We start from the raw sequence: 27,538 nt of genomic DNA on the forward strand, positions 1-27,538 counted from the left end.
TGGTAGATTTATGCAGGATTTTCGCCGAATCACATTTTGGAATCTACCACCATAATTAAATGCACTTTGCGATAGTAAATACGAGGTGCGATCGGAAAGTTTCCAGACTGTGTCAATAGAGAGCGAACCAGATGTAGTACGAGCTTCTGCCTTTAGGGGGTGCGGCCTACATTCGTAGTGAATCAGTGTGCCAGCCGGCATCATCGAATTAGCATCTGTTTCTTAGTTACGTGCGTTTTGGTAGTGCATTACACCGACCCTCCTGCGATTTCGGATTTTCATGAAGAAAGAGTGTGCATCAAATTTTGCCAAAGACTCGCCAAAACGGCTACGGAAACCTATGAAATGCTAAAGCAAGCATCTGGGGAGTCCGCAATGGGTCGCGCACAAACTTTTGTGTGGCATTCACGTTTTAAAAATGGCCGAACCTCTGTCGATGATGACGAGCGTCCTGGACGACCATCTTCGAGCGCAACGCCCGAAAATGTTACGAAGATTCGGCAGGCCATTCACGAAGATCGACGTCGTACCATCAACGACTTGTGCGACATTGTTGGGATAGGCTATGGGACCTGTCAGCTGATTCTAAAGGAAGAACTCCACATGCGACGCATCGCAGCCAAGTTTGTGCCAAGGCTCCTGTCTGAGGACCAGAAGCAGAATCGACTTCTCGTTTGTCAGGAGCTCAAAGATCTTGGCGGATCGCCGGATTTAGCTCCGTGTGACTTCTTCCTCTTCCCAAAGATGAAAATTCAGCTAAAGGGAAGAAGATTTGAGACGATAGAAGAGATTCAGGCAGAATCGCAGTTGGTGCTTGACAGGCTGACAAAGAAAGATTTCCAGGGATGCTTCCAGGCTTGGCAGCGGCGCTGGGATCGTTGTGTTCACTCCCAGGAGAACTTCTTCGAGGGTGATGGATGAATTTAATACCTGAGAGAAGTGTACGGGTTTTTATAGGCGCAGTCTTGAAACTTTCCGATCGCACCTCGTAAAGACGGAATATTTAAAAGTGAATGACATAGTTTTACTGACTTTACACTGTGTTTCTGAATCAAGTGGTCTAATTAGCCTGAGTACCTGCAATTTCGTGAGGACAGGAAAAGTCTTCTACCCCTGTACTCGAAGAATGTGAAAGACAGGTTTGTATTATCTTCAGCGTGTGTCGGAAGTCATCCAATGCTTCTTGGCCGAAATTCCTTTGCTCTCTTGTTAATGAGGCAGTAACAATTGATGCCCGATGAACATGGCGTAAGAAATCGAGGCACGTCTTGAAGTTCGCTTGTTGACACTTAAAAAATAAAAAATAAAAATTGTTATTTACAATGATTTATAAATTCTATTAAGGTGATGGTTTATAACCACACTCTGTATTCTGTGATAAAATAATTTTTTAACTCGTTTCTTGACTTCTTAAATTTATTTTGTTCTTGAAAATGGCCTCTTGCCGTAGTGCAACTGCTTAGACATTTATAAATTTAAAATTAATTCACTTAGAGGTATAAAAAGAATTTTGTATTCAAATTGTATGAACAATGTGACTGAAAATTATTGGGTTTTTTTAGCGCTGCGCTGTGCTGAGCTCAAGAGATGCTTCCTGGCTCCACACCGAGATCCTCGAGTCTTCCGATCTGCTGCGCCGAGCTCAAGAGATGCTTCCTGGCTCCACGCCGAGATCCTCGAGTCTTCCGATCTGCGACGCCGAGATCAAGAGATGCTTCCTGGCTCCACGCCGAGATCCTCGAGTCTTCCGATCTGCGACGCCGAGATCAAGAGATGCTTCCTGCCTCCACACCGAGATCCTGCAGTCTTCCGACCCGTCATCGATCATCAACTATAAAGGTGGTGAGTGTCATATGACAACTCGAAAGGGTGGTGAGTGTTGACAAGTTTCATTATTCGCTAGTGCTACATACGCAATTGATAAGTTGCAGATATTGTTTCTCCCGTCGTAAATCTTTTATCAGCGCTGTAATGACAACAAACACGACAATAATTTTACTAATTTATGCCTTATTATTTGAAACCAAATATCAGATTTGAATCAAGAATAATATATGCAGTAGTCATTGTCGAACAACCATCATCATCAACATCAACAACAACAAGAACTCTACGGATTAGGACATTGGGTCTGATCCATGTCCTGGATCTAATCACAGCTGGTCCTCGCAACGTTTTCTCTGTTCGCTGACGTCGCCTCAATTTATAAATTTGGAAACGACTCCCTAAGTATTTGAGTAGGTTCAGATTCTAGAATTGGAAGTTTTGTTTTACAGGAGGAGGATTCACATCAGTAGTCATCGTTGAATGATATTGGACTAATCACTTGTCGAAGGAGTCGTACCAAATGTCTTAAGTAGATCACCCAACCTCTGAAAAGAGAGGAAAAAAAAGCACGACCTCGCTAAAGCGAGGCAAATGATAAGAAGATAGAAGAGGAGTTGTTCAATGACACTGCTGCAATTTATAAATTTTGAAAACCACTCCCTAAGTATTTGAGTAGGTGCAGATTCTAGAATTTGAAGTTTTATTTCACAGGAGAATTCACTATTATTCATATTATTAACAATTAAAGGAGTCTTATTCAGTATTTGAAACCAAGTACCAGATTTGAATCAAGAATAATATTTACAGTAGTCGTTCAATGTTATCTCCACAATTTATGAATTTGGAGACGACTCAAATTCTAGAATTTGAAGTTTTATTTCACAGGAGAATTCATTATTATTCATATTATTAACAGTTACATGAGAATTATTTAGTATTCAAGACGTGATTAGACTGGAATTTCATAATTGATTTAATTATTTTAATGATATGATAAATATTACGTCACAAAGTTCAGTTTAGACTTTTGATAGGATTGAGGATGATGAAAATTTGAGCAAACAACGTAAAGTTAGGAATAAGGCATAAATTACTGGAAGAAGTTGTCGTGTAAACTGAATAATATTTAACGTAAGTGTGGATCACATTGTGCGATGGGATGAATGTAATTAAAGTAATTAAGATTCTAGCCATTGATCAAGTCTAATGTATTGTGTAATGATTGTAAAGGAGTTCCTAAAGGAGTTTGTAAAACGTGTTACAGAGATGGGCTCGTCATTATTCGTACGTACTAAATCGTGAACTATAAAATTCATATACGTCATCGTTGAAGAGAGATTGAATTTAACCGGTTTTTTTGTAGGGATAGTTTATTTAAAATACTGATTATTTTTCAACGATGTCTAAATTGACAGATTATATAGCACTTTATCGTCAAAAACCCGATGGTTTGTTGCCAGAAAATTTTAAAAATTGTACGTGTATAATTGTAAAAGTTGCATTCTTCGTGCTCGTTTGAAGGTTATGTTCGATGAACTTTTGAAGCTAAATTGAATTTGTCTGGAAACTCGTTCGCTCCGATTGTTCGGAACTACGTAGGCGGTAGAAACGGGCATATCGCGGGTCTGTAGTGACACGTTAATTTAAGAGAGACCGTTTTCTGAAGATGGTGGTTATAAATACGTAGTCAGAAATTCATGGAACAGGCATATTTATGAAAACTTTTTGAATTTCGGTGGGTAAACTCGAGGCGTCTCGCTAACATTTGGAGCCAACTTGTGAGTGGATGACGGGAGTCGTATTCCAAGGGATAAACAGTCGATGGAAATCGCTAATTCGCAGTGGAATCATAGTTTGAAGATACAATTCAGTTGCATTTCTGTCAGTACTCTTTGGGTCACATTAGCATCCATGTTAGATGGGTTCATGTCGCGTGCTCAGTTTGCTGATTGAAGGACAGTCTCCAGTTATGGAGGTTAGCTGTGAATATATTGAATAAGCAGTCGCGGATAGACGATAAGGGGTGGTCCTAAGGCTTGTGGGTTGTGCGTAGGACTAACAACGCTTTATCGTAAAAATGTTTTGTCTTACGAAAACAATACGAAAGCCTCGGAATAGGATGGATCGTATGGATATACGACCCAGGCTATGTTTAAAGGACCTGAGATTGGAACTTTGCATGTGAGGAGCTCATATGGGACAGGGGCGTTAGCTACGGAGGTGGGGATATATAGTTTGGATATTGCAGGAATACAGGAGGTTAGGCGACCTGATGACGGAAGACAATTGTATAGGTGAACTTGTATTAGACTATATAAAACGGAATTAAGAGCACGGCGGGCAGTTAAAAGAGTAGAATTTGTTAATAATAGGCTGTCATGTTTGATTATTCGTGGCCGATGGTGTGATATTATTATTTTAAAACGTGCACACAGCAACTTAAGATGAGGATGATTAGGTAGAAGATAGTTTTGTGGAGAATTAGAGCTTTTATTTAGTAAATTCCGCGTGAAAATTCTGCTAGTAGAATTGAATGCTAAAATTGGTCTGTAACCAAGTATAGGGAGTGAGAGTTTTTACATGAAGTTAGTAATAAGAGGGTGAGACTAGTGAACTTTGCCACATTCGAAAATGTTATCGTCAGAAGCACAACATTCCGACATCGTGATATCCATATGCACACTTGGACTTTCCTGATGGGATGTCTGATAGTCAAATTTATGACGTTCTAATCGTAGAAGTGCGATCTTAAAGGGGAGGTGACTGTGTTATTGACCGTTATTTAGTGATTGGCAAATTGAGGGCAAGATTATCGGTCAGATGTGCCGAGCGACGTAGAAACTAAGCGAGAGTGCCAGGAGAAAATTTTGAATAAGTTCGCAGTCGTATAAAACGTTGAAAAGAATGCATAGGATATGGAAGTAGACGTCGATAATGTCTGGGGGGAAATATACGGGATAACATGAAAATTTTCAGCTGAGGAGAGTGTAGGGTACCATAAAATTTAGCATTTCATTTTATCTGCGGAGGTTGAAATTCATGAAAGTATGTACTTTAACTAACTAGATGGCTTACCGAACTCGAAGGTTCATCACCTCAACACCGTATTTTAAATATTTCGCCAAGTATGTATCTTTATAGCGCAGACATAGGCAGTTTAATAAGGAAATGGATATATTTCCAATTCAGAAATCTTGCCCTGTTTTCCGTTCTACGTACCTAAATAATTGAAAGGCTCTACGCTGCCCGATATTTTCCATGTAGAACTTTGTTTCGATAATAATGAGGTGCGATGTTTTAAGATCTTTGTCGTGCGTCATATATGAAGCCTACAGAGATTGATCGACAGTGTGTAAGAAGTTTCACGAGTGTCTTGTCAAATGCTCTCAATGCTTCGGTTCGGGTGTAATCTTTGTAGAATATTAATCTTGCTTATTTTTATTTATAGAAAAAAAATTTTACGTGGGTGGTCGGTAATTTCATTTTATTAGGTACATTCCGTCCCCTGTATCATGAACGAATTGTCACGTAAGGATTTAATTTTTTTAATGTTTTCCGCAAAATGAGGGATTTCATTGTCAAGGCTTGTAGTCAGTGTCAGTGGATGTAAGAATGCGTTAATTATGCTACATTTTTCGAGTCTAGTAGTCACTTACCCAACGCGAACATTTCTAGATTTTTAAGTGAATCAGTCGATCTTTTATCAGTTCGTATGTCACTGTAGACGATCGTGGTCCATAGTTCCAGTAAAGTGGAATAAGATGTTTGAAATCTTGAAGAAAGTAGGGCTGAAGTTTAAAGATAGACGAGTTATTTACAGTATTTATAAGGATCAGGTGGCCATAATAAAAGTGGAGAATCGAGATTGACGCATTTATTAAAAAGGGAGTAAGACAAGGTTGCAGCCTGTCGCCCCTGCTGTTTAATTTGTATGTTGAGGAAGGAACGAAGAAAGTGGAAGAAAGTTTTTGGGACAGGAATAAAGTTCGAAGGGGAGAGGACAGCAATGTTAAGGTTCGCTGATGATATTGCCCTTTTGGCTGAGAGGAAGGAAGATGTAGAGGAATTATTGAATGGTATGAATAGATTACTCAGTGAGGAATTCGGCTTAAGGATAGAGAAAAGTTATCAGGAGCAGCAGAAATGAGAATAATGATCCGTTAAATATGAAAATTGGGAGAGAGACAGTAGAAGACGTGAAGGAATTCTGTTATTTAAGAAGGAAAATCACAAAAGATGGACGAAGCAACGAAGACATTGAAAGCAGATTAACACAAGCGAGAAGAGAAGTCTACGAGTGTGAAAGATTGAAGTGGAATTAAGAAAGATTTTTCTGAAGTTGTATGTTTGGAGGACGGCGATATACGGAAGCGAAACATAGTCAGTGAGAAAGGCAGAAAGAAGGAGGGTAGAAGCATTTGAAATGTTGAAAATGAAGTGGACTGATGAAGTATGAAATGAGGACAGGCGAAGGAAGAAGTCTATGGAAAAATCTTACGCGAAGAAGAGATAGGATGGTGAGACACATTCTGAGGCACCCAGGATTGGTTAATTTTGTAATGGAAGGAACAGTTGAAGGGAAGACAAAGATTGGAATATGTGACGCAGATTTTTGAGGATGTGGAAATGAAGAGATTGGCGCAAGTTAGGCGAAAATGGAGGACCGCATGAAACCAGTCGAAAGAATGATTAGAAAGAAAGTTGCAGTAAATCTTTATTAGTGTGTCTCTGTTAATTTCAGTATTGATGTTTGTTATTATACGTAATTTTCGCTCCCCATTTAAAGTCAAAAACTGTTGAATACGTGCTGTTTCTTACATTTACTTGTATAGAGGTGATTTAAGACACTCGTGTTACTTGGTTCACTTGCGTTGACGCGTCCTCAGATTGCGGATGGAGGATTAGGCCCCCTCGGACGTGAAGGGTAGACGCGAATGTGTTCAATAATCAGTCTCGGACAGCCACGAGCTTAGGGGGTTGTGCGTGGGGCTGAGACCCCCTCACCTTAAAAACTGATTTTGTTACGTTATGTCTAAAAACGCCTGGGACCTGGATTGATTTCTTGGCATTACCCAATTGAGGATAAAGATTGTGATCCGAGGGATGATTTTTACGAAGAAATAGAACAGCTGTGTGTCACTTTCCTAGGCACCGAATGAAAATTTGGTAGGAGATTTCAGTGCGAAGGGACAAGGAAAGACTATATGAAGTAGGTAATTATAATAGGGGTCTGAGAAGTAAATTTTGTTGCTTCGTAAAGTGTAATTGTGAGAAGGACAACATTCTGTCATCGTGACATTCAGAAACATATTTGGAGCTCTCCTTATGGCGTTACACATAATGACATAGGACATGTTTTCGTTGACGAAAGACGACACTCGAGTATGTGAGATCGTTCAGAGGAGCTGACTGTTATGCGGAACATTATCTAGCAATGAAAAAATTAAGGGAGACACTTCCATTCCAGTAAGGGAGCAAATAAGACAAAAATTGTGTTTAGAAAGGTTCTTATGAAGTTAAGGGATAAAAGTGGTAGAAATCTCGAATATTTTTGTGGCTTTAGAGAACTTTGATGACAGTTTAGTTATTAATTTATGTTGGGAAAGTATTATGGGTAATATGAAGACCTCAGCCAACAAAAGTATAGAATTTCGCGAACTAGAAGAGTTACAAACCGAGAAGTTTAGAAGTATAGTGAGTTTAATAAGCACGTGCTTAAACGAAAGCTAGGTAAATATTTGTTTGGCTTGTTTTTCATCGAGAACGGTCTGAGAAAGGAGATGTTTCGCCTCATTCGTCTTACACTTTATACTAGAATACGCCATGAGGAAAGTCCAAGATAGGCAGAAGGGTTTGCAATCGAATGGGACACATCAGCTGTTGGCATATGATGATGATAAATTATTGGGTGACGATATAGATACATTAAAGAGGAACGAAGATTTACTAGAGGGTAATAGACAGGTGGGGGCTAGAAGTAAATGAAGAAAACACTAATTACATTTTAGTAGTGGGAAAATTGTATTAGGGTAACTAATTAATCCTTTGAAAGTGTTACAAAGCTAAATTATTTCGGAGTAACAATAACAAATGAAAATTATGTTCGCGAGGAAGTTAGGAAATGCTTGCTACTTTTTCGTTTGAAAATATTTTGTGTTTGCGTCTGATTTCTAAGAACATAAAGATTATTATTATTATTATTATTTATTATTGACTGCAAATGGGTTTATACCCGGTGGCAGTGTCCTACAATAACATACAAAACAATGAGACAGAACAGAACAATGAGATACATCAACACAATGAGACAGAACAAAACAATAAACAAAAGGACACAACAAAAACAATAAGACACAATAAACAATGAGATACATCAACACAGAGACAGAACAAAACAATAAACAAAAGGACACAACAAAAACAATATGACACCCAAACAATGGGATACATCAACACAATGAGACACAACAAAACAATAAACAAAGGACACAACAAAAACAATAAGACACAATAAACAATGAGATACATCAACACAGAGACAGAACAAAACAATAAACAAAAGGACACAACAAAAACAATATGACACACAAACAATGGGATACATCAACACAATGAGACACAACAAAACAATAAACAAAGGACACAACAAAAACCATAAGACACAACATACAATGAGATACATCAACACAGAGACAGAACAAAACAATAAAAAAGGACACAACAAAAACAACACATCCCACTCAAAATCAACCAACTCATAAATTACAAAACCATCCAACCTCAAGTACTTAACTTAAAAAAAAGAACTTAATACCACCTAGACATAAGACAATAACTGTAATGTATTACAAACGTCATGAACTGATGCACTCACACAACAATACAATGAGACACAACAATACAACATACCACACTCAAAATAAAACATCTGACACAATAAAAAAACACACATCCACTAATTAATCACAATACTTAAGAGTGGAATATAAAGTCCGCTCTCAGTACATGAAAATTTTATCCCAAAGAACTACAGCCCTTCATCACTTGGAGACTAAGACACTTCACTTCACTTATCACCATTTATTCCCAACTTAATAACCCTTAGCTTGTAACTACTTTTCTGACCCTCTTTCTAAAGGTGCCTAATTTACAGGGGAAAGACTCTAGCACGCCTGGAGGTAATTGGTTCCAGCTTCTTATGGTCCTATTTACAAAGGAATATTTGCCTACATCCGTTCTTTGTTTCCTAGTCCTAATTTTCCGAGTATGATCGTCCCTGCCCAGGTAGCATGGCTTTAATAATCTATCCTCTATCATTTTCCAAGCCCGGCCCCCCGTGTATGCTTTGAAAAGGGCGCACATTCGGGCTATCAATCTACGCTGTGCCAATGTTTCCCAACCAGATTCGTTCGTGAAATTAGCAAATTTAGCCGCTCTCTTCTGCACCCGATTTAGTGCTCTTACCTGTCCTTCCCTGTAAGGGTCCCAACACACAGTTCCATATTCAAGTATCGGTCTCACTAGCGACGTATAAGCTAAACGTTTCGTATTGTTATTTCCCTTTTTTAGTATACGCATTACGAAATGGAGAGCCTTCCATGCTTTAATTAGTGTATAATTCACATGATCTGCCCAGCTCAGATCACTGCGAATAAGTATTCCTAAGTACTTAAAGCTATTTGCCTCTGGAATTAATTGATCCCCAAAAAAGTAACTCAGCTTATCCTTCACCCTAGCTCTATTGAAGCTGACTGCTTTACTTTTACCTGGATTTATCTTCATTTCATTTTCTACCGCCCATTCCCATAATCTATTCATATCTGTCTGTAACTTATCAATGTCACTACTATCCATTATTTTCCTGTATACTATACAATCATCAGCGAAAAGCCGTATATTTGAATCAATGTTTTTCCAAATATCATTAACATAAGCTAGGAATAGCAAGGGACCTAATACGCTCCCTTGCGGCACCCCTGACGTTACCCTGACTTCATGAGATAGCTGTCCTTCCACTCTTACTCTTTGCGAACGTCCTAAGAGAAATTCCTTTACCCATAACACTACCCTCAAGTCCACACCGGTTGCAGCAATTTTTGTAATCAGCCTATCGTGTGGGACTAAATCGAATGCCTTTGAGAAATCTATTATAACCGCATCAGTCCTGATTCCCTCGTCCAATGAATCAGCAACATCTTGACAAACCGTGACTACTTGACTTTCGCATGAGTACCCTGGTCTAAACCCATGTTGACCCTCATATAACCACTCACTCCTTTCCCAGACTTGCCTTAGATACCCTGCTATAACGTGCTCCATTTGCTTGCAAACCACCGAGGTTAAACTGACCGGTCTATAGTTCCCAACTACCGATCGATCTCCCCCTTTATAAATAGGGACCACTATACACAACACAATAATTCTGCCTTTTGTATTGTTTGGGTGCGGAACATGGTCTCTGACTCTGAGGGTGTTTGAGAACAGGGTGTTGAGGAGGATATTTGGGCCTAAGAGAGAAGACGACGGGACATATAGAAAACTGTATGATGACGAACTTAAAAATCTGTACTCGTTTCCATAATATTGTCAGGGTGATTAAGTCGAGAAGAATGAGATGGGCTGGGAATGTAGCGCGCATGGATGGGACAAGAGGTGTGCACCAGGTGTTGGTTAGGAAACCTGAGGGGAAGAGACCGCTGGGGAGACCTAGACGTAGATGGGAGGATAATGTCAGGCGGGATCTATGAGAGATAGAATTTGAAGGCGACAGGGTCCGGTGGAGGGCTTTGGTTAATTCGGTGATGAACCTTCGGGTTCGGTAAGCCATCTGGTTGGTTGGGTCCACTATTTGGGAAGCCTGAGGGGAAGAGACCTCTGGGGAGACCTAGACGTAGATGGGAGGATAATCTCAGGCGGGATCTATGGGAGATAGGAGTTGAAGGAGACTGGATTTTGTTGGTCCAGGACCGGGACTGGTAGAGGGGTTTTAATTCGGTGATGAACCTTCGCGTTTCTTAAGCCAGCTGAGAAGGGATTATCTGAAAAAATTAATGAACTTAAAAGTAATTACAGAAACAGAAATATAAATCTATACAGAGGCATAAATGAACTTGAAAAAAGTTACGAACGTAAATTTAATATTTTGAAAGACGAGAATGGTTGTCTGCCGTTATTGCCAGAAATTAGTCTTATCGAAGTGGATTTTTAGAACTATAAATCCCCGGGTACTGAAGTTACGTGCCACAGCGGTGGAAGGAATCTGTTATTGAATCAGTTGATGAGAACTGTGATGAGACTGATTGCGATGATTGTGGAGGAATCTGTCTGTTATCATCCACGTAGGAAACTTTATCCAACTTTCGTCTGGCGAGGCTGATTCCATATGGAAATGAAATTATTCGGGATTAGTGTGTGAAATTTTGTACATTTGTCAGATTGTAGAGAAAAAAGTTGGGAGTAAAATTGGGCAGTCTAACTATTATAGGCTTCAGGAGAGACTATGACTCGGTTACAGAGAAGCTCTTTACAATATTTTGGTGTACCTAAAATGCTAGTCAGGGTAATTAGAAGGTGTTGAAATGAAACCGCTGGCAAACTTGGTTTAGGTAAAGATTTGTCCGATGCGTTTGGTATTCAGAATTTTCTGATGCTTTTTAATTTCTCCTCGGAATATGACATCAGGAAAGTCGAAGAAAGTCAGGTCGGCTTTGTTATGTTCTGTGCCGGTAATATTAATCTGTTTGGCGAAATCGTAAATAAGATGAAAGGGAACGCAGGAACACTGTTAGGTCTAGCATGGATATCGGTCTAGGAGTAAATGCGGGAAAGACAAGGTACATGATCGTGTCTCGACATCGGAATTGAGGACGAAACGTTGGAAAATGTGGCAAAGTTCAAGTACTATAAAGTGAGAATGGTATTCATTACGAAATGAAGAGGGAATTGAATTCAGGGAATGCTTCGTCTATTTCAATGGAAAAACTTTTGACCTCGTATAAAGACAGGGTAATAAAATATTGACCTTATAAGGACGTTGCTGGAATGTTAAATTGAAGGTAACGCACCGTAGTGAAATTTATTAATGTGAAAATGTACACGTGTGATATTGAAGGAAGAGTCACTAACTGAATTTTCTAGACGCTGTCTCGTAGGTATAAAATCAGAATACCGAAACAGAATTATGGAATGCAAATTGGTATTGTATCTTGAGACTGTGAGATCAGGAAATGGTTGAGTTCGAGATCGTTTGTAGTATTAGCGGTTTTTATTATGACACATAAATGTACTCGGAACGATGCACATATCAGAAGTCGTAATATTTTCCGGTGATTAGCGCGAAATGTTGCAACACAATTTTAATGTCTATGATGTGGGAAAATTTCATTACAGCTTACGAGTTGGCCGTAAATGTGGGCAAAATAAATTACGAAAGTGTAAGAAATTTGTCATTAATACACGTTCTTACGATGAGAATATAATTTGAATTTCTCAATTTGAAATTACTTACAAAATGTTTGCTTGAGTCGAGCCTGTTATGAATTTCGACTAATGTGTTACTTAATTAAATAGGGAGAAGATTTTGTGGAAATATTTTGTAGGAGTGAAAAATATAACTTAAGAAAGGCATTTTCGAAGCCTATGTTTTCGTGTATGTTTTTCGAAGACATTTATGTTTTGAAAAGATACATATTTTTGTGACGTCCTAATTTTGAACGTCGTACCATCAAGTATGAAAATCTTGAGCATAAAAAGCGACAATTTATAGTATTATGCAAATCGTACTTATATACAAACTCCTTTTCTGTGACAAGGATCTTCGTAATGATTAAGAATGATGAATCATAATTGCGTTATATAACGCAATGAAGCGTATGTAGCACTAGTGTTAATTATCTATAACTTTTACAAAGTCTACGTTAATAAAACGATTTAGCCTTATTAAAGGGCATATTTTTGCAAAGTTTCATTGCTTGCATAAGAGTGTATAAACATGTGTTTTCCTTTCCTTGATCATTGCTCCATTTTCAGGTTTTTGTGGATTTTATTTGTGTTTTCAGAGTTGAGTGTTTTCAGAAATTTTTTGAGGTTTAAGAGTTGTCGAATAGTTTCAGAGTTGTCTAATAGTTTCAGAGTTTTCGAATGCTTTCAGAGTTGTCGAGTGCTTTTAGGATTCTTGGGTAGTTTAAGGGTACGTGGGTGCTTTCAGCCTTCAGGGCTAGTGGGTGCAATCAGATTTGTTGGGTAGTCTGAATTGTATATTCAGACTTGCAAGATTTGAGGTTTTCAGAGCAGCGGGTATGAAGATTTCTGTCTTGTGGGTTGTTGCGGTGTGTAATCTGGTCGATGTTAGTCATACTGTCTCTGTCATCAGGGCCCTGACAGAGTCAGTATGGTTAACATCGACCAGACTACACAGCGTAATAACCGAGAAAAGGAATCTTGTTCATATTCAGACTTGTTTGATACTTTCAGAGATGGGAGGTATTTTTAAGGGTTTTTGAGTCTTTCCCGGTTTTGGGACTTTGGGAGCTCGTGCCCTTAAGTCCTTGGGTCATTTCATGAGATTGAGTGACTTTAAAGAGTGGTTCAAAGCCTTCAGAGGTGTCGAGTATGTTCGTGGCCGTCGGAAGTTTTCAGAGCAGCTGCGTGACTCCAATGGGATTACATAACTTGAGAGCAGTTTTCAGAGGGGCTAGGTGCCTTGACAGGAGTTGGTTATTTAAGGGTGATACAGTGCCTTGAGAAGGGTCGGGTGCCGTCAGAGGTGGTGGATAATTTCGGAGGCGATATATATATATGAGATGTATTTTATAATTTCAAGGTTGTAGGGAATTGATTAAGAATTTTACGTATATTGAAATGTGACGTATGATTTAAGAAATTTTATTTGTCTAGGCACATTACATAGTTTAACTGTTAGGAGTTGTCCCTTTAGATTTTTTTGATTTTTCCTGCATTTCTTAAACGCTATTATTATTATTATTTTGAATTTCTTGTGCAAAATGTATTGGATAATAACGTTGAAATTTGTTGATTAATTTTAGGTATGATTACTGTTAGGTGTGTGTTGAAGGGGTTTGAGAAATTTTGGGAACTGTTAAGTTAGTGTTTTTTTTAGATTAATGGGTAATGTGTTATGAAATGATGAAGCTCTAGGCATATTGATGTTTCTTGATAGAATTTTCTGATTTCTTGTATTGTTTCTAAATTTCCAAGTTTCTAAAGTTCTAGCCAGAGTCTCTATAGGCATGCTGGGTATTTTATTCTTTAATTTCAGTCTGAGGTCCTCCTGAGAGTTGATCGATCATTTGAAAATTGTAATTGGTTTAGGTATAGAATTTTGCAGTGATTCTGCTTAGGGTGGAGTGCAAGGTTTCTGAGGGGATGTGTCGTGTTCAGGGTAATGTTGTCTTTTAAAAAGGTTTCAATGTATTTTGGTCACATGAGAGGGGTGGAGAGACTTGAGAAAATTTGGAGGCCTTTGAGTTTGTGTGATTTTATTTTAACGTAATATATTACGAAATTACGAATATTTAGTAGTTCTTGAGGAATTTTGATTCTCCTGTGATTCGTGGAGATATTGACGATTGTCGATAGAATTGTTTGACGTGCGAAAGTCTGGGAGTCGTAAAGTTTGCAAAGTTTTCCGTGGCTGTGGGGCCTTATTAGGGTCTTTGAGGCAAATTTAGTTACTTATCTTCGTTTCATTTCTTTGTTAAGAATGTGTCGGAATTTACGTCTGAGGGTATTTTAGGTATGATGACTTGTAGTCTAGGCAGAGTAATAGGGACATTTCATGTTTCGGGTATTTTATTATTATGATTGGGTTTGAGGTCCTTCTGATAGTAGGTTGTCCCATTTGTATTTGTAAGTGTGTAAGGTACTAATGAGATTTGATAGCACTTTCAATATATTTTCATTCTTTCTGATTCCCTCTGTAGTTGTTTGAGGCCTTACAGTGGAGTGCGAGATTTGTAAGGTGATTAGTCGTGTACAGAATTCAGATGTCTTTAGGAGGGTTCATGTTTCACAGGGCAGTCTTGTTTGAGGTTTGATGCGTTCAGTGTATTTAGGTCACTTGAGAGGGGAGTAGAGCCATGAGAAATTTTGGGAACCTTTTAGTTAGTATAGTTTTAATTAATGGGTTATCACGAATCAGTATTAATTTTTCAGAAAATCTGATTCCCGTTCTTGATAGATTTTTCCGATATTTTTGTGGTGTTAATTGTAATTTTTCCAAATTATCTTATGGCGTTGAGGATCTTTATCTTGTTTACAGTTCCTTGTTGAGAAATTTGTGAATTTTATTTAGTGAAAAATTATTTCCTTGAAATTTTAGGTATGATGACTATTAGGTGGAACGAAAATTTTAGGGACGTATCATGTTTCCTGTGTCCCTTGAGGTTTATTGGGTATTCTATTTTTTAATTTTGGGTTATTATAGGTCCTTCTGAAGGTTGGTGGCTCCTTTGAAAATTGAGATTTTACTTGCTTGTAGGGATTTTATATAGTGTATTCAATTGGGTTGGATGCTTTTACTCGATAGGGGTGGAGAACCTTAAGAATTGTTGGGATGCTTTTAGTTTAACGCGTTATTAGATTTTGAGGCAGTAATGTAATATGAAATTACGAAGCTGTCGTGCGTGCATCACTTGAGAGTACTTTGGGTTTTTGAAGCTTTCTTGGTTACCCGGAGTATACTATATATATCGTTTTAATTCTGCAGGTTTCGAAATTAGAAGTGTGTTAAATTACTTCAGAGTACTTTGGATTTTTAAAACGCTTAAAACTTTTTAAGACGTCATGTTAGGCTTTATCTTATCGTTTTCATCTTAAGGTCACGTTACATCGAGAGTTATTGGGTCTAGGAATTTCCGAAATTTGAATTACTTGGTTATGATCTTTTTGATATGTGAAGAATTTTTAGGTATTTTATGCTATCCTTTACGAAGTGTATGTTAAAATTCTCTGTTTATTGGGCTCTTTGAAATTTTAGGTTTTCTCGGGGCTCTTAACCAAGCTCATTTGGGTTATAATTGGTTTATGAGGGTCTGAGATAGTTGCTAGTTGTGTGTGGAATATATATATAAGGGGGTGGTTATTTTCTTGAGAAATGATGGGTTTTTTTATTTTAAAGAGCGGATGGGTGATTAATGGGATATTGGTTATTGTTGATCCTTCTCAAGGCTGTAGGTTTTCTACATAGGAATTTTGAAACTTTTAATTTTTCATACTTTGTTGGTAACCAGAAGACGTCGATACTTTTAGGGCTATGAGGGTCTGGGATTCCTTGTAGATTTTCATTGTTTACAGATTTTAAGGGGTGGCTTTATTTGTTTTGTGATTCGAAATTTATAGGGTTTCTTCTGAAGTGCTTTATGTCGGAAGATATACTTATTTATTGCTGTGAGAGTTTTGGAGACTCTCGATCTTGAAGTTATTAGGGTTGAAGTTTTTGAGACCTGCGATATTTTTCTAAAGTTTTGAGGTTGTTATGACTGCAAGTTTGAAGCCACTTTGAGTGTTATTCGAAACTTGTGTGTTTCTTTAACCAGCTGCGATGATTACCGAAGTACGTCTTAGGGTTATCATGCTAGGCTCTACCTCATCTTTTGAAATTGTTAGGTTTTTTTTTAAATTTCTGCCACAGGTGTTTCCGCTGGGCTGTCGATTCTTTTGAGATTTTTGGGGGACCTTGGAGTTTCGAATATAGGGGGTTTTGATTTATTTTTTCGGTTTGGTTATTTTAACGTGTTTTGGAGACTCGTTACTTCTGAAGGCAGTAGGGTTATTTTTTTTTTTTTAGACCTCAGAGGGGTATTTAGTCCCTCGACATTTTCTGAAAATCGTTTTAATTTCTTAGGTGTGTTGTCTAAATTTTCTGGTACAAGTGTTTTCACTACTTTAGTTTTCCACTGGGTTCTAGGTTTTTGAGATTTGAAGGGGACCTTTGAGAGTTTTGAATATAAGTAAGGTGGATGCTCTTGGAGGGGAGGAAATAATAGGGTTTCCCGTGAAGTGCTTTAAGCTTTATTTGGGATTTTGTCCCACGAAATACTTATTTAATTTCAGTGTGGTTATTATTGCCTTGAGAACGGTTGATTTCTTTATGTGATATTTATTAACCTTTTGTAATTTGTAGTAGTTTTGTTTGTTTGGTTATTTAAAGAGGTGTTGGTTTATTAGTAGAATTTTTGGTATGTTATGTGGTGTTGGTATTTTTTTTTTTATTGTTTTTTGGAGAGACTCGATCGTTCTCAAGGCAATAGGGTTAAAAAAAATTTGAGACCTCAGAGGGGTATCTAGTCCCTTGATAATTTTTTAAAAAAATTTTGAGGTAATTGTGATTGCAGGTTTGAGAGTTATTGGGAATGTGATTTCATGCATTGTTGGTTTATCGTGCTAGGCTCTACCTGATGATTTTAAATTCTTAGGTGTTTTGACTATTTTAGGTTTCCACCCTTATTTATGACTAGGTATTTGATTGGCGTATGAGATTTTAGGGGAACTTTGAAAGTTTGGAATATAAGTAAGTTGGATTGGAAACTTATGCATTAAGTTTTAATTGGCTTTAAGTTGAGTGTGGTAATTGAGACCTCAGAGGGTTATCTAGTCCCTTGATATTTTTGCAAATTTTTGAGGTTATTGTGACTGCAGGATTGAAGCTTCTTTCAGAGTTATTGGGTTAGTATAGGAATTTCCATACCTTTGTGGTTCGTTTGATGCATTCTTGGTTACCGACGTCATCGTTTTAATCTGTTGGATTTTTTTTTTTTTTTTTTTTTTTAAATTTCTGCCACAGTGGTTTCGACAATTAAGTTTCCATTGGGCTGTTGACCGTTTTAAGAGTAGGTTTTCGATTGTAGGTTTTCAGTGTTTTGATAATTTGGAATATAATGATGTGGTTGCCCATGGAGGGGTGGGTTGTCTCCTGGTCTTTATTCGTATTTGAAAGGAAGTTTGTGATTGCAAATTGATAGGATTTCCTCTGAAGTGCTTTGGACCTAATTGGGATTATGTCCGAAGAGATACTTATTTAACGTCTGTGTTGTTATTGATTTGAGACTGTTTGAAGACTCTCGATCATTCTGAAGGCAGTAAGGTTAAAGTTGTTTTGAGTTGCTTGATAATTTTGAGAATTTTTTGAGGTTATTATGGTTGTAGGTTTGAAGCAACTTTGAGAGTTATTGGGTAGGTATAGGAATTTGCATATTTTTGTGATTCCTGCATTGTTGATTGCCCTAGGACGTCTTAGGTTTATCATGCTATCGTTTTAATTTGTTAGGTGTTTTGACTATTTTATGGTTCCGCTGGGCTCCTGACCCTTTTTAAGACTAGGTATTATATTGGATTCCCTGTAAGATTTCATTGTATAGCGATTTTAGGAGTACTTTTGAGAGTTTGGAATATAAGTCAGGGCTTTATTTTAATTTGATATGAATTTTGTGATTGAAAATTTATAGGGTGTGCTCTGAAGTGCACCGAGCTTTAATTGGGTTTACGTGCCACGAGGTTATTGCCTTGAGAAGGGTTGGCTTTTCATAGTTTCTGTTTAGTAGTGGTTGTGGTGTGTATTACAAGTTTTGTAATTAGTAGTAGTAGTTATTTGGTTTGTGTGGTTTATTAGTTTGATTTTGTTATGTTATGTGGTGTTGGTAATACGTTATTTATTGGGTTTTCGGTGACTCGATCCTTCTCAAGGCAGTAGGGTTGAGAGTTGAGCATAGACTCGTGATTGTTTTGAAGTTGCAAGCTACGTGTGCAGTTCTAGGGTCTAGGACTTTACATAGTTGTAGAGGTCTTGAATGAGTTGAGACTTTGATACTAACCGCTGTGAAAACCTCAAATCTTGATTTTAAGGGCTGCAGTTATTTATTTATAGGTTGTAAATTTTCGCAAGTCATTTGATAGATGTTATTGGTTTTCTGGTAGTTGGTGGGGTTTAAATTTCATCGGTATAGTCTCGTGTCTGCATAGGTTAGATTGATTTTTAATGTTGCTAGGATTGTCTGATGCATTCATTATTGTTGGGAGCATCGTAATTTTGATTTAAGTATTTTTTATTGTAAGGTGAGTGATGTAAGATGAGTGATGTAAGGTAAGGTGAGTGCTATTGGCTGCGGTAAGTGCTGCTGGATGCGGTGAGTGCTGCTGGCTACGGTGAGTGCTGCTGGATGCGGTGAGTGCTGCTGGCTGCGGTGAGTGCTGCTGGCTGCGGTGAGTGCTGCTGGCTGCGGTGAGTGCTGTTGGCGTCGGTGAGTTCTGTTGGCGGGGGTGAGTTGCGATGTCTGTGGCGTCTCTTTTGACTGTGTCGTGTTTGCCGTGTGTGTCTTTGGAATGATGTTGGTTGTGTGTGTGTGTGTTCCTTGTGGCGTCTTGTATGAGATGTGCATTGTTTGGCGTGTTGTGAATTGTCATGTGTGTTTTTGGAATGATGTGGGTTGTGTGTGTGTGTTCCTTGTGGCGTCTTGTATGAGATGTGCATTGTTTGGCGTGTTGTGAATTGTCATGTGTGTCTTTGGAATGATGTTGGTTGTGTGTGTGTGTGTTCCTTGTGGCGTCTTGTATGAGATGTGCATTGTTTGGCGTGTTGTGAATTGTCATGTGTGTCTTTGGAATGATGTGGGTTGTGTGTGTGTGTTCCTTGTGGCGTCTTGTATGAGATGTGCATTGTTTGGCGTGTTGTGAATTGTCATGTGTGTCTTTGGAATGATGTTGGTTGTGTGTGTGTGTGTGTTCCTTGTGGCGTCTTGTATGAGATGTGCATTGTTTGGCGTGTTGTGAATTGTCATGTGTTTGTCTTTGGAATGATGTGGGTTGTGTGTGTGTGTGTTCCTTGTGGCGTCTTGTATGAGATGTGCATTGTTTGGCGTGGTGTGAATTGTCATGTGTGTCTTTGGAATGATGTTGGTTGTGTGTGTGTGTGTTCCTTGTGGCGTCTTGTATGAGATGTGCATTGTTTGGCGTGGTGTGAATTGTCATGTGTGTCTTTGGAATGATGTGGGTTGTGTGTGTGTGTTCCTTGTGGCGTCTTGTATGATATGTGCATTGTTTGGCGTGTTGTGAATTGTCATGTGTGTCTTTGGAATGATGTTGGTTGTGTGTGTGTGTGTTCCTTGTGGCGTCTTGTATGAGATGTGCATTGTTTGGCGTGGTGTGAATTGTCATGTGTGTCTTTGGAATGATGTGGGTTGTGTGTGTGTGTTCCTTGTGGCGTCTTGTATGAGATGTGCATTGTTTGGCGTGTTGTGAATTGTCATGTGTGTCTTTGGAATGATGTGGGTTGTGTGTGTGTGTTCCTTGTGGCGTCTTGTATGAGATGTGCATTGTTTGGCGTGTTGTGAATTGTCATGTGTGTCTTTGGAATGATGTGGGTTGTGTGTGTGTGTGTTCCTTGTGGCGTCTTGTATGAGATGTGCATTGTTTGGCGTGCTGTGAATTGTCATGTGTGTCTTTGGAATGATGTGGGTTGTGTGTGTTCCTTGTGGTGTCTTGTATGAGGTGTGCATTGTTTGGCGTGTTGTGAATTGTCATGTGTGTCTTTGGAATGATGTGGGTTGTGTGTGTGTGTTCCTTGTGGCGTCTTGTATGAGATGTGCATTGTTTGGCGTGTTGTGAATTGTCATGTGTGTCTTTGGAATGATGTGGGTTGTGTGTGTGTGTTCCTTGTGGCGTCTTGTATGAGATGTGCATTGTTTGGCGTGTTGTGAATTGTCATGTGTGTCTTTGGAATGATGTGGGCTGTGTGTGTGTGTTCCTTGTGGCGTCTTGTATGAGATGTGCATTGTTTGGCGTGTTGTGAATTGTCATGTGTGTCTTTGGAATGATGTTGGTTGTGTGTGTGTGTGTTCCTTGTGGCGTCTTGTATGATATGTGCATTGTTTGGCGTGTTGTGAATTGTCATGTGTGTCTTTGGAATGATGTTGGTTGTGTGTGTGTGTGTTCCTTGTGGCGTCTTGTATGAGATGTGCATTGTTTGGCGTGTTGTGAATTGTCATGTGTGTTTTTGGAATGATGTGGGTTGTGTGTGTGTGTTCCTTGTGGCGTCTTGTATGAGATGTGCATTGTTTGGCGTGTTGTGAATTGTCATGTGTGTCTTTGGAATGATGTTGGTTGTGTGTGTGTGTGTTCCTTGTGGCGTCTTGTATGAGATGTGCATTGTTTGGCGTGTTGTGAATTGTCATGTGTGTCTTTGGAATGATGTGGGTTGTGTGTGTGTGTTCCTTGTGGCGTCTTGTATGAGATGTGCATTGTTTGGCGTGTTGTGAATTGTCATGTGTGTCTTTGGAATGATGTTGGTTGTGTGTGTGTGTGTGTTCCTTATGGCGTCTTGTATGAGATGTGCATTGTTTGGCGTGTTGTGAATTGTCATGTGTTTGTCTTTGGAATGATGTGGGTTGTGTGTGTGTGTGTTGTGGCGTCTTGTATGAGATGTGCATTGTTTGGCGTGTTGTGAATTGTCATGTGTGTCTTTGGAATGATGTTGGTTGTGTGTGTGTGTGTTCCTTGTGGCGTCTTGTATGAGATGTGCATTGTTTGGCGTGGTGTGAATTGTCATGTGTGTCTTTGGAATGATGTGGGTTGTGTGTGTGTGTTCCTTGTGGCGTCTTGTATGAGATGTGCATTGTTTGGCGTGTTGTGAATTGTCATGTGTGTCTTTGGAATGATGTGGGTTGTGTGTGTGTGTTCCTTGTGGCGTCTTGTATGAGATGTGCATTGTTTGGCGTGTTGTGAATTGTCATGTGTGTCTTTGGAATGATGTGGGTTGTGTGTGTGTGTGTTCCTTGTGGCGTCTTGTATGAGATGTGCATTGTTTGGCGTGTTGTGAATTGTCATGTGTGTCTTTGGAATGATGTTGGTTGTGTGTGTGTGTGTTCCTTGTGGCGTCTTGTATGAGATGTGCATTGTTTGGCGTGGTGTGAATTGTCATGTGTGTCTTTGGAATGATGTGGGTTGTGTGTGTGTGTTCCTTGTGGCGTCTTGTATGAGATGTGCATTGTTTGGCGTGTTGTGAATTGTCATGTGTGTCTTTGGAATGATGTGGGTTGTGTGTGTGTGTTCCTTGTGGCGTCTTGTATGAGATGTGCATTGTTTGGCGTGTTGTGAATTGTCATGTGTGTCTTTGGAATGATGTGGGTTGTGTGTGTGTGTGTTCCTTGTGGCGTCTTGTATGAGATGTGCATTGTTTGGCGTGCTGTGAATTGTCATGTGTGTCTTTGGAATGATGTGGGTTGTGTGTGTTCCTTGTGGTGTCTTGTATGAGGTGTGCATTGTTTGGCGTGTTGTGAATTGTCATGTGTGTCTTTGGAATGATGTGGGTTGTGTGTGTGTGTTCCTTGTGGCGTCTTGTATGAGATGTGCATTGTTTGGCGTGTTGTGAATTGTCATGTGTGTCTTTGGAATGATGTGGGTTGTGTGTGTGTGTTCCTTGTGGCGTCTTGTATGAGATGTGCATTGTTTGGCGTGTTGTGAATTGTCATGTGTGTCTTTGGAATGATGTGGGCTGTGTGTGTGTGTTCCTTGTGGCGTCTTGTATGAGATGTGCATTGTTTGGCGTGTTGTGAATTGTCATGTGTGTCTTTGGAATGATGTTGGTTGTGTGTGTGTGTGTTCCTTGTGGCGTCTTGTATGATATGTGCATTGTTTGGCGTGTTGTGAATTGTCATGTGTGTCTTTGGAATGATGTTGGTTGTGTGTGTGTGTGTTCCTTGTGGCGTCTTGTATGAGATGTGCATTGTTTGGCGTGTTGTGAATTGTCATGTGTGTTTTTGGAATGATGTGGGTTGTGTGTGTGTGTTCCTTGTGGCGTCTTGTATGAGATGTGCATTGTTTGGCGTGTTGTGAATTGTCATGTGTGTCTTTGGAATGATGTTGGTTGTGTGTGTGTGTGTTCCTTGTGGCGTCTTGTATGAGATGTGCATTGTTTGGCGTGTTGTGAATTGTCATGTGTGTCTTTGGAATGATGTGGGTTGTGTGTGTGTGTTCCTTGTGGCGTCTTGTATGAGATGTGCATTGTTTGGCGTGTTGTGAATTGTCATGTGTGTCTTTGGAATGATGTTGGTTGTGTGTGTGTGTGTGTTCCTTATGGCGTCTTGTATGAGATGTGCATTGTTTGGCGTGTTGTGAATTGTCATGTGTTTGTCTTTGGAATGATGTGGGTTGTGTGTGTGTGTGTTGTGGCGTCTTGTATGAGATGTGCATTGTTTGGCGTGTTGTGAATTGTCATGTGTGTCTTTGGAATGATGTTGGTTGTGTGTGTGTGTGTTCCTTGTGGCGTCTTGTATGAGATGTGCATTGTTTGGCGTGGTGTGAATTGTCATGTGTGTCTTTGGAATGATGTGGGTTGTGTGTGTGTGTTCCTTGTGGCGTCTTGTATGAGATGTGCATTGTTTGGCGTGTTGTGAATTGTCATGTGTGTCTTTGGAATGATGTGGGTTGTGTGTGTGTGTTCCTTGTGGCGTCTTGTATGAGATGTGCATTGTTTGGCGTGTTGTGAATTGTCATGTGTGTCTTTGGAATGATGTGGGTTGTGTGTGTGTGTGTTCCTTGTGGCGTCTTGTATGAGATGTGCATTGTTTGGCGTGCTGTGAATTGTCATGTGTGTCTTTGGAATGATGTGGCTGAGTAATTGATTTGAGTGTGATTGTGTATAACTTTGAGGCTGCTATTAGATTGGATTGAGGTGGCTGAGTAATTGCTTTGAGTCTGATTATGTATGACTTGAGGCTGCTATTAGATTGGATTGATGTGGCTGAGTAATTGCTTTGAGTCTGATTATGTATGACTTGAGGCTGCTATTAGATTGGATTGAGGTGGCTGTGAGAATGATTTTATGTTGTTTATATATGACTTTGAGCTAGTTGTGTTTATGCTATGTGTTGTATGTTCTTTGTCGTGTGAATGCTATATGTTGATGTGTTTGTTACAAGTTGAGCATATGTCATATGTTGTGTGCATGTATGAGAGTGCTATTAGATTGGATTGTTGTGGATATGTGAATGGATTGAGAGTGTTTGAGTGAGTTGTGTGTTTTGTTTGTCAGTTACTTGTGGTGTGTATGTTAAATGTTGGTGTGTTTGTTACAAGTTGAGTGTATGTCATATGTTGTGTGCATGTACGAGAGTGCTATTAGATTGGATTGTTGTTGATATGTGAATGGTTTGAGAATGTTTGAAGTAGTTGTGTGTTTTGTTTGTAAGTTACTTGTGGTGTGTATGTTAAATGTTGGTGTGTTTGTTACAAGTTGAGCGTATGTGATATGTTGTGTGCATGTATGAGAGTGCTATTAGATTGGATTGTTGTGGATATGTGAATGATTTGAGAGTGTTTGAGTTTAGTTGTGTGTTTTGTTTGTAAGTTACTTGTGGTGTGTATGTTAAATGTTTGTGTGTTTGTTACAAGTTGAGCGTATGTGATATGTTGTGTGCATGTGTGAGAGTGCTATTGGATTGGATTGATGTGGCTAAGTTATTGCTTTGAGTCTGATTGTGTATGACTTGAGGCTGCTATTAGATTGGATTGAGGTGACTAAGTTATTGCTTTGAGTCTGATTGTGTATGACTTGAGGCTGCTATTAGATTGGATTGAGGTGGCTAAATTATTGCTTTGAGTCTGATTGTGTATGACTTGAGGCTGCTATTAGATTGGATTGAGGTGGCTATGTTATTGCTTTGAGTCTGATTGTGTATGACTTGAGGCTGCTATTAGATTGGATTGATGTGGCTAAGTGATTGGTTTGAGTCTGATTGTGTATGACTTTGAGGCTGCTATTAGATTGGATTGTTGTTGATATGTGAATGTTTTGAGAGTGTTTGAGTTAGTTGTGTGTTTTGTTTGTAAGTTACTTGTGGTGTGTATGTTAAATGTTGGTGTGTTTGTTACAAGTTGAGCGTATGTGATATGTTGTGTGCATGTGTGAGAGTGCTATTGGATTGGATTGATGTGGCTAAGTTATTGCTTTGAGTCTGATTGTGTATGACTTGAGGCTGCTATTAGATTGGATTGAGGTGACTAAGTTATTGCTTTGAGTTTGATTGTGTATGACTTGAGGCTGCTATTAGATTGGATTGATGTGGCTAAGTTATTGCTTTGAGTCTGATTGTGTATGACTTGAGGCTGCTATTAGATTGGATTGATGTGGCTAAGTGATTGGTTTGAGTCTGATTGTGTATGACTTTGAGGCTGCTATTAGATTGGATTGTTGTTGATATGTGAATGTTTTGAGAGTGTTTGAGTTAGTTGTGTGTTTTGTTTGTAAGTTACTTGTGGTGTGTATGTTAAATGTTGGTGTGTTTGTTACAAGTTGAGCGTATGTCATATGTTGTGTGCATGTATGAGAGTGCTATTGGATTGGATTGATGTGGCTAAGTTATTGCTTTGAGTCTGATTGTGTATGACTTGAGGCTGCTATTAGATTGGATTGTTGTTGGTATGTGAATGTTTTGAGAGTATTTGAGTTAGTTGTGTGTTTTGTTTGTAAGTTACTTGTGGTGTGTATGTTAAATGTTGGTGTGTTTGTTACAAGTTGAGTGTATGTCATATGTTGTGTGCATGTGTGAGAGTGCTATTAGATTGGATTGTTGTTGATATGTGAATGGTTTGAGAGATTTTGAAGTAGTTGTGTGTTTTGTTTGTAAGTTACTTGTGGTGTGTATGTTAAATGTTGGTGTGTTTGTTACAAGTTGAGCGTATGTCATATGTTGTGTGCATGTGTGAGAGTGCTATTAGATTGGATTGTTGTGGATATGTGACTGCATTTATGTTGTTTTTGTATGGGTTTGAGTTAGTTGTGTGTATGCTGTATGTAGTGTTTATTTATTTATTTACAATTTCCAGAAATGCAATAGTGGATATAGAACACGTCAGAAAGTCAAGTATAGAAGCATAAAAGATATACGTTAAAGAATTACATGCAGAGAAGCAGCATACTAAATACAAAGAATATAAGTATTATTTTTTATTGGAATAGTTATGCAATTAATTTATGTGGCTAAGTTATTGCTTTGAGTCTGATTGTGTATGACTTGAGGCTGCTATTAGATTGGATTGTTGTTGATATGTGAATGTTTTGAGAGTATTTGAGTTAGTTGTGTGTTTTGTTTGTAAGTTACTTGTGGTGTGTATGTTAAATGTTGGTGTGTTTGTTACAAGTTGAGCGTATGTCATATGTTGTGTGCATGTGTGAGAGTGCTATTAGATTGGATTGAGGTGGCTAAATGATTGCTTTGAGTGTGATTGTGTATGACTTGAGGCTGCTATTAGATTGGATTGAGGTCGCTAAGTGATTGTTTTGAGTCTGATTGTGTATGAATTGAGGCTGCTATTAGATTGGATTTATGTGGCTATGAGGGTTGTTTGAGAGTGATTGTGTATGGCTTTGAGTTAGTTGTGTGTATGTTAAATGTTGTGTGAATGGTATATGTTGATTGAATGTTATATGTTGTCTGAATGTTATATGTCGTCTGAATGTTATATGTTGTGTGTATGCTGTATGTAGTGTTTATTTATTTACAATTTCCAGAAATGCAATAGTGGATATAGAAGAAGTCAGAAAGTCAAGTATAGAAGCATAAAACATATATGTTAAAGAATTACATCGAGACAATCATCGTACTAAATAGCAAAGAATATAACTAGTATTTTTTATTGGAATAGTTATCGAATTAAGTACTCATCCACTGTATGCAACGAGTGGGTAATTAAAAAATGCCTTAATGCAATGTTGAACTTTTTAAGATTATTTGAGGTATTGTTAATCTGTATGGGTAATTTATTGAATATCTTTATACCTGCATAATGAACTCGTTTCTGATAAATAGTTTGATTAGCTTGAGGTAGATTGATACTAGACAGAGACAAAATAATGACTTCTCAAGACTTGGGACAAGTGACTTCTCAAGACTTGGGACAAGAACTACTCAAGACTTGGGACAAGTGACTTCTCAAGACTTGGGACAAGAACTTCTCAAGACTTGTTACGAGTGACTTCTCAAGACTTGGGACGAGTGACTTCTCAAGACTAGGGACAAGTGACTTCTCAAGACTTGGGACAAGTGACTTCTCAAGACTTGGGACAAGAACTTCTCAAGACTTGGGACGAGTGACTTCTCAAGACTTGGGACGAGTGACTTCTCAAGACTTGGGTCAAGAACTTCTCAAGACTTGGGACAAGAACTTCTCAAGACTTGGGACGAGTGACTTCTCAAGACTTGGGGCGAGTGACTTCTCAAGACTTGGGACAAGAACTTCTCAAGACTTGGGACAAGTGACTTCTCAAGACTTGGGACAAGAACTTCTCAAGACTTGGGACGAGTGACTTCTCAAGACTTGGGACGAGAGACTTCTCAAGACTTGGGACAAGAACTTCTCAAGACTTGGGACAATAACATCTCAAGACTTGGAACGAGTGACTTCTCAAGACTTGGGACAAGAACTTCTCAAGACTTGGGACAAGAACTTCCCAAAAATTGGGACGAGTGACTTCTCAAGACTTGGGACAAGTGTTTTCTCAAGACTTGGGAAAAGAACTTCTCAAGACTTGGGACAAGTGACTTCTCAAGACTGGGGACAAGAACTTCTCAAGACTTGGGACGAGTGATTTCTCAAGACTTGGGACAGGAACTTCTCAAGACTTGGGACAAGTGACTTCTCAAGACTTGGGACAATAACTTCTCAAGACTTGGGACGAGTGACTTCTCAAGACTTGGGACAA

The 27,538-nt window shown here is 38.9% G+C and overlaps 1 protein-coding gene across 2 annotated transcripts in view; it reads left to right on the forward strand.

Annotated features, from left to right (window-relative positions):
* The window catches only part of LOC147874989 (uncharacterized), a 72,319-nt gene that overhangs the window by 640 nt on the left and 44,141 nt on the right, over positions 1–27,538 (forward strand). The window contains exon 3 of one of the 2 annotated variants that reach the window (XM_087359090.1): positions 1,057–1,160. In XM_087359090.1, coding sequence (XP_087215216.1) covers positions 1,057–1,132 — 76 coding nt within the window. In that variant the 3' untranslated portion in view covers positions 1,133–1,160. Of the gene's footprint in view, positions 1–1,056; positions 1,161–1,562; positions 1,843–27,538 lie in introns of those variants that run through there. The other variant, XM_087359095.1, reaches the window with a different exon arrangement.

This window comes from Zootermopsis nevadensis, unplaced genomic scaffold, assembly GCF_977971745.1.
Source record: "Zootermopsis nevadensis isolate Lab colony 2312 unplaced genomic scaffold, Znev_1.0 Znev_ptg000003l, whole genome shotgun sequence".
In the NCBI taxonomy this organism is placed as follows: domain Eukaryota; kingdom Metazoa; phylum Arthropoda; class Insecta; order Blattodea; family Termopsidae; genus Zootermopsis; species Zootermopsis nevadensis.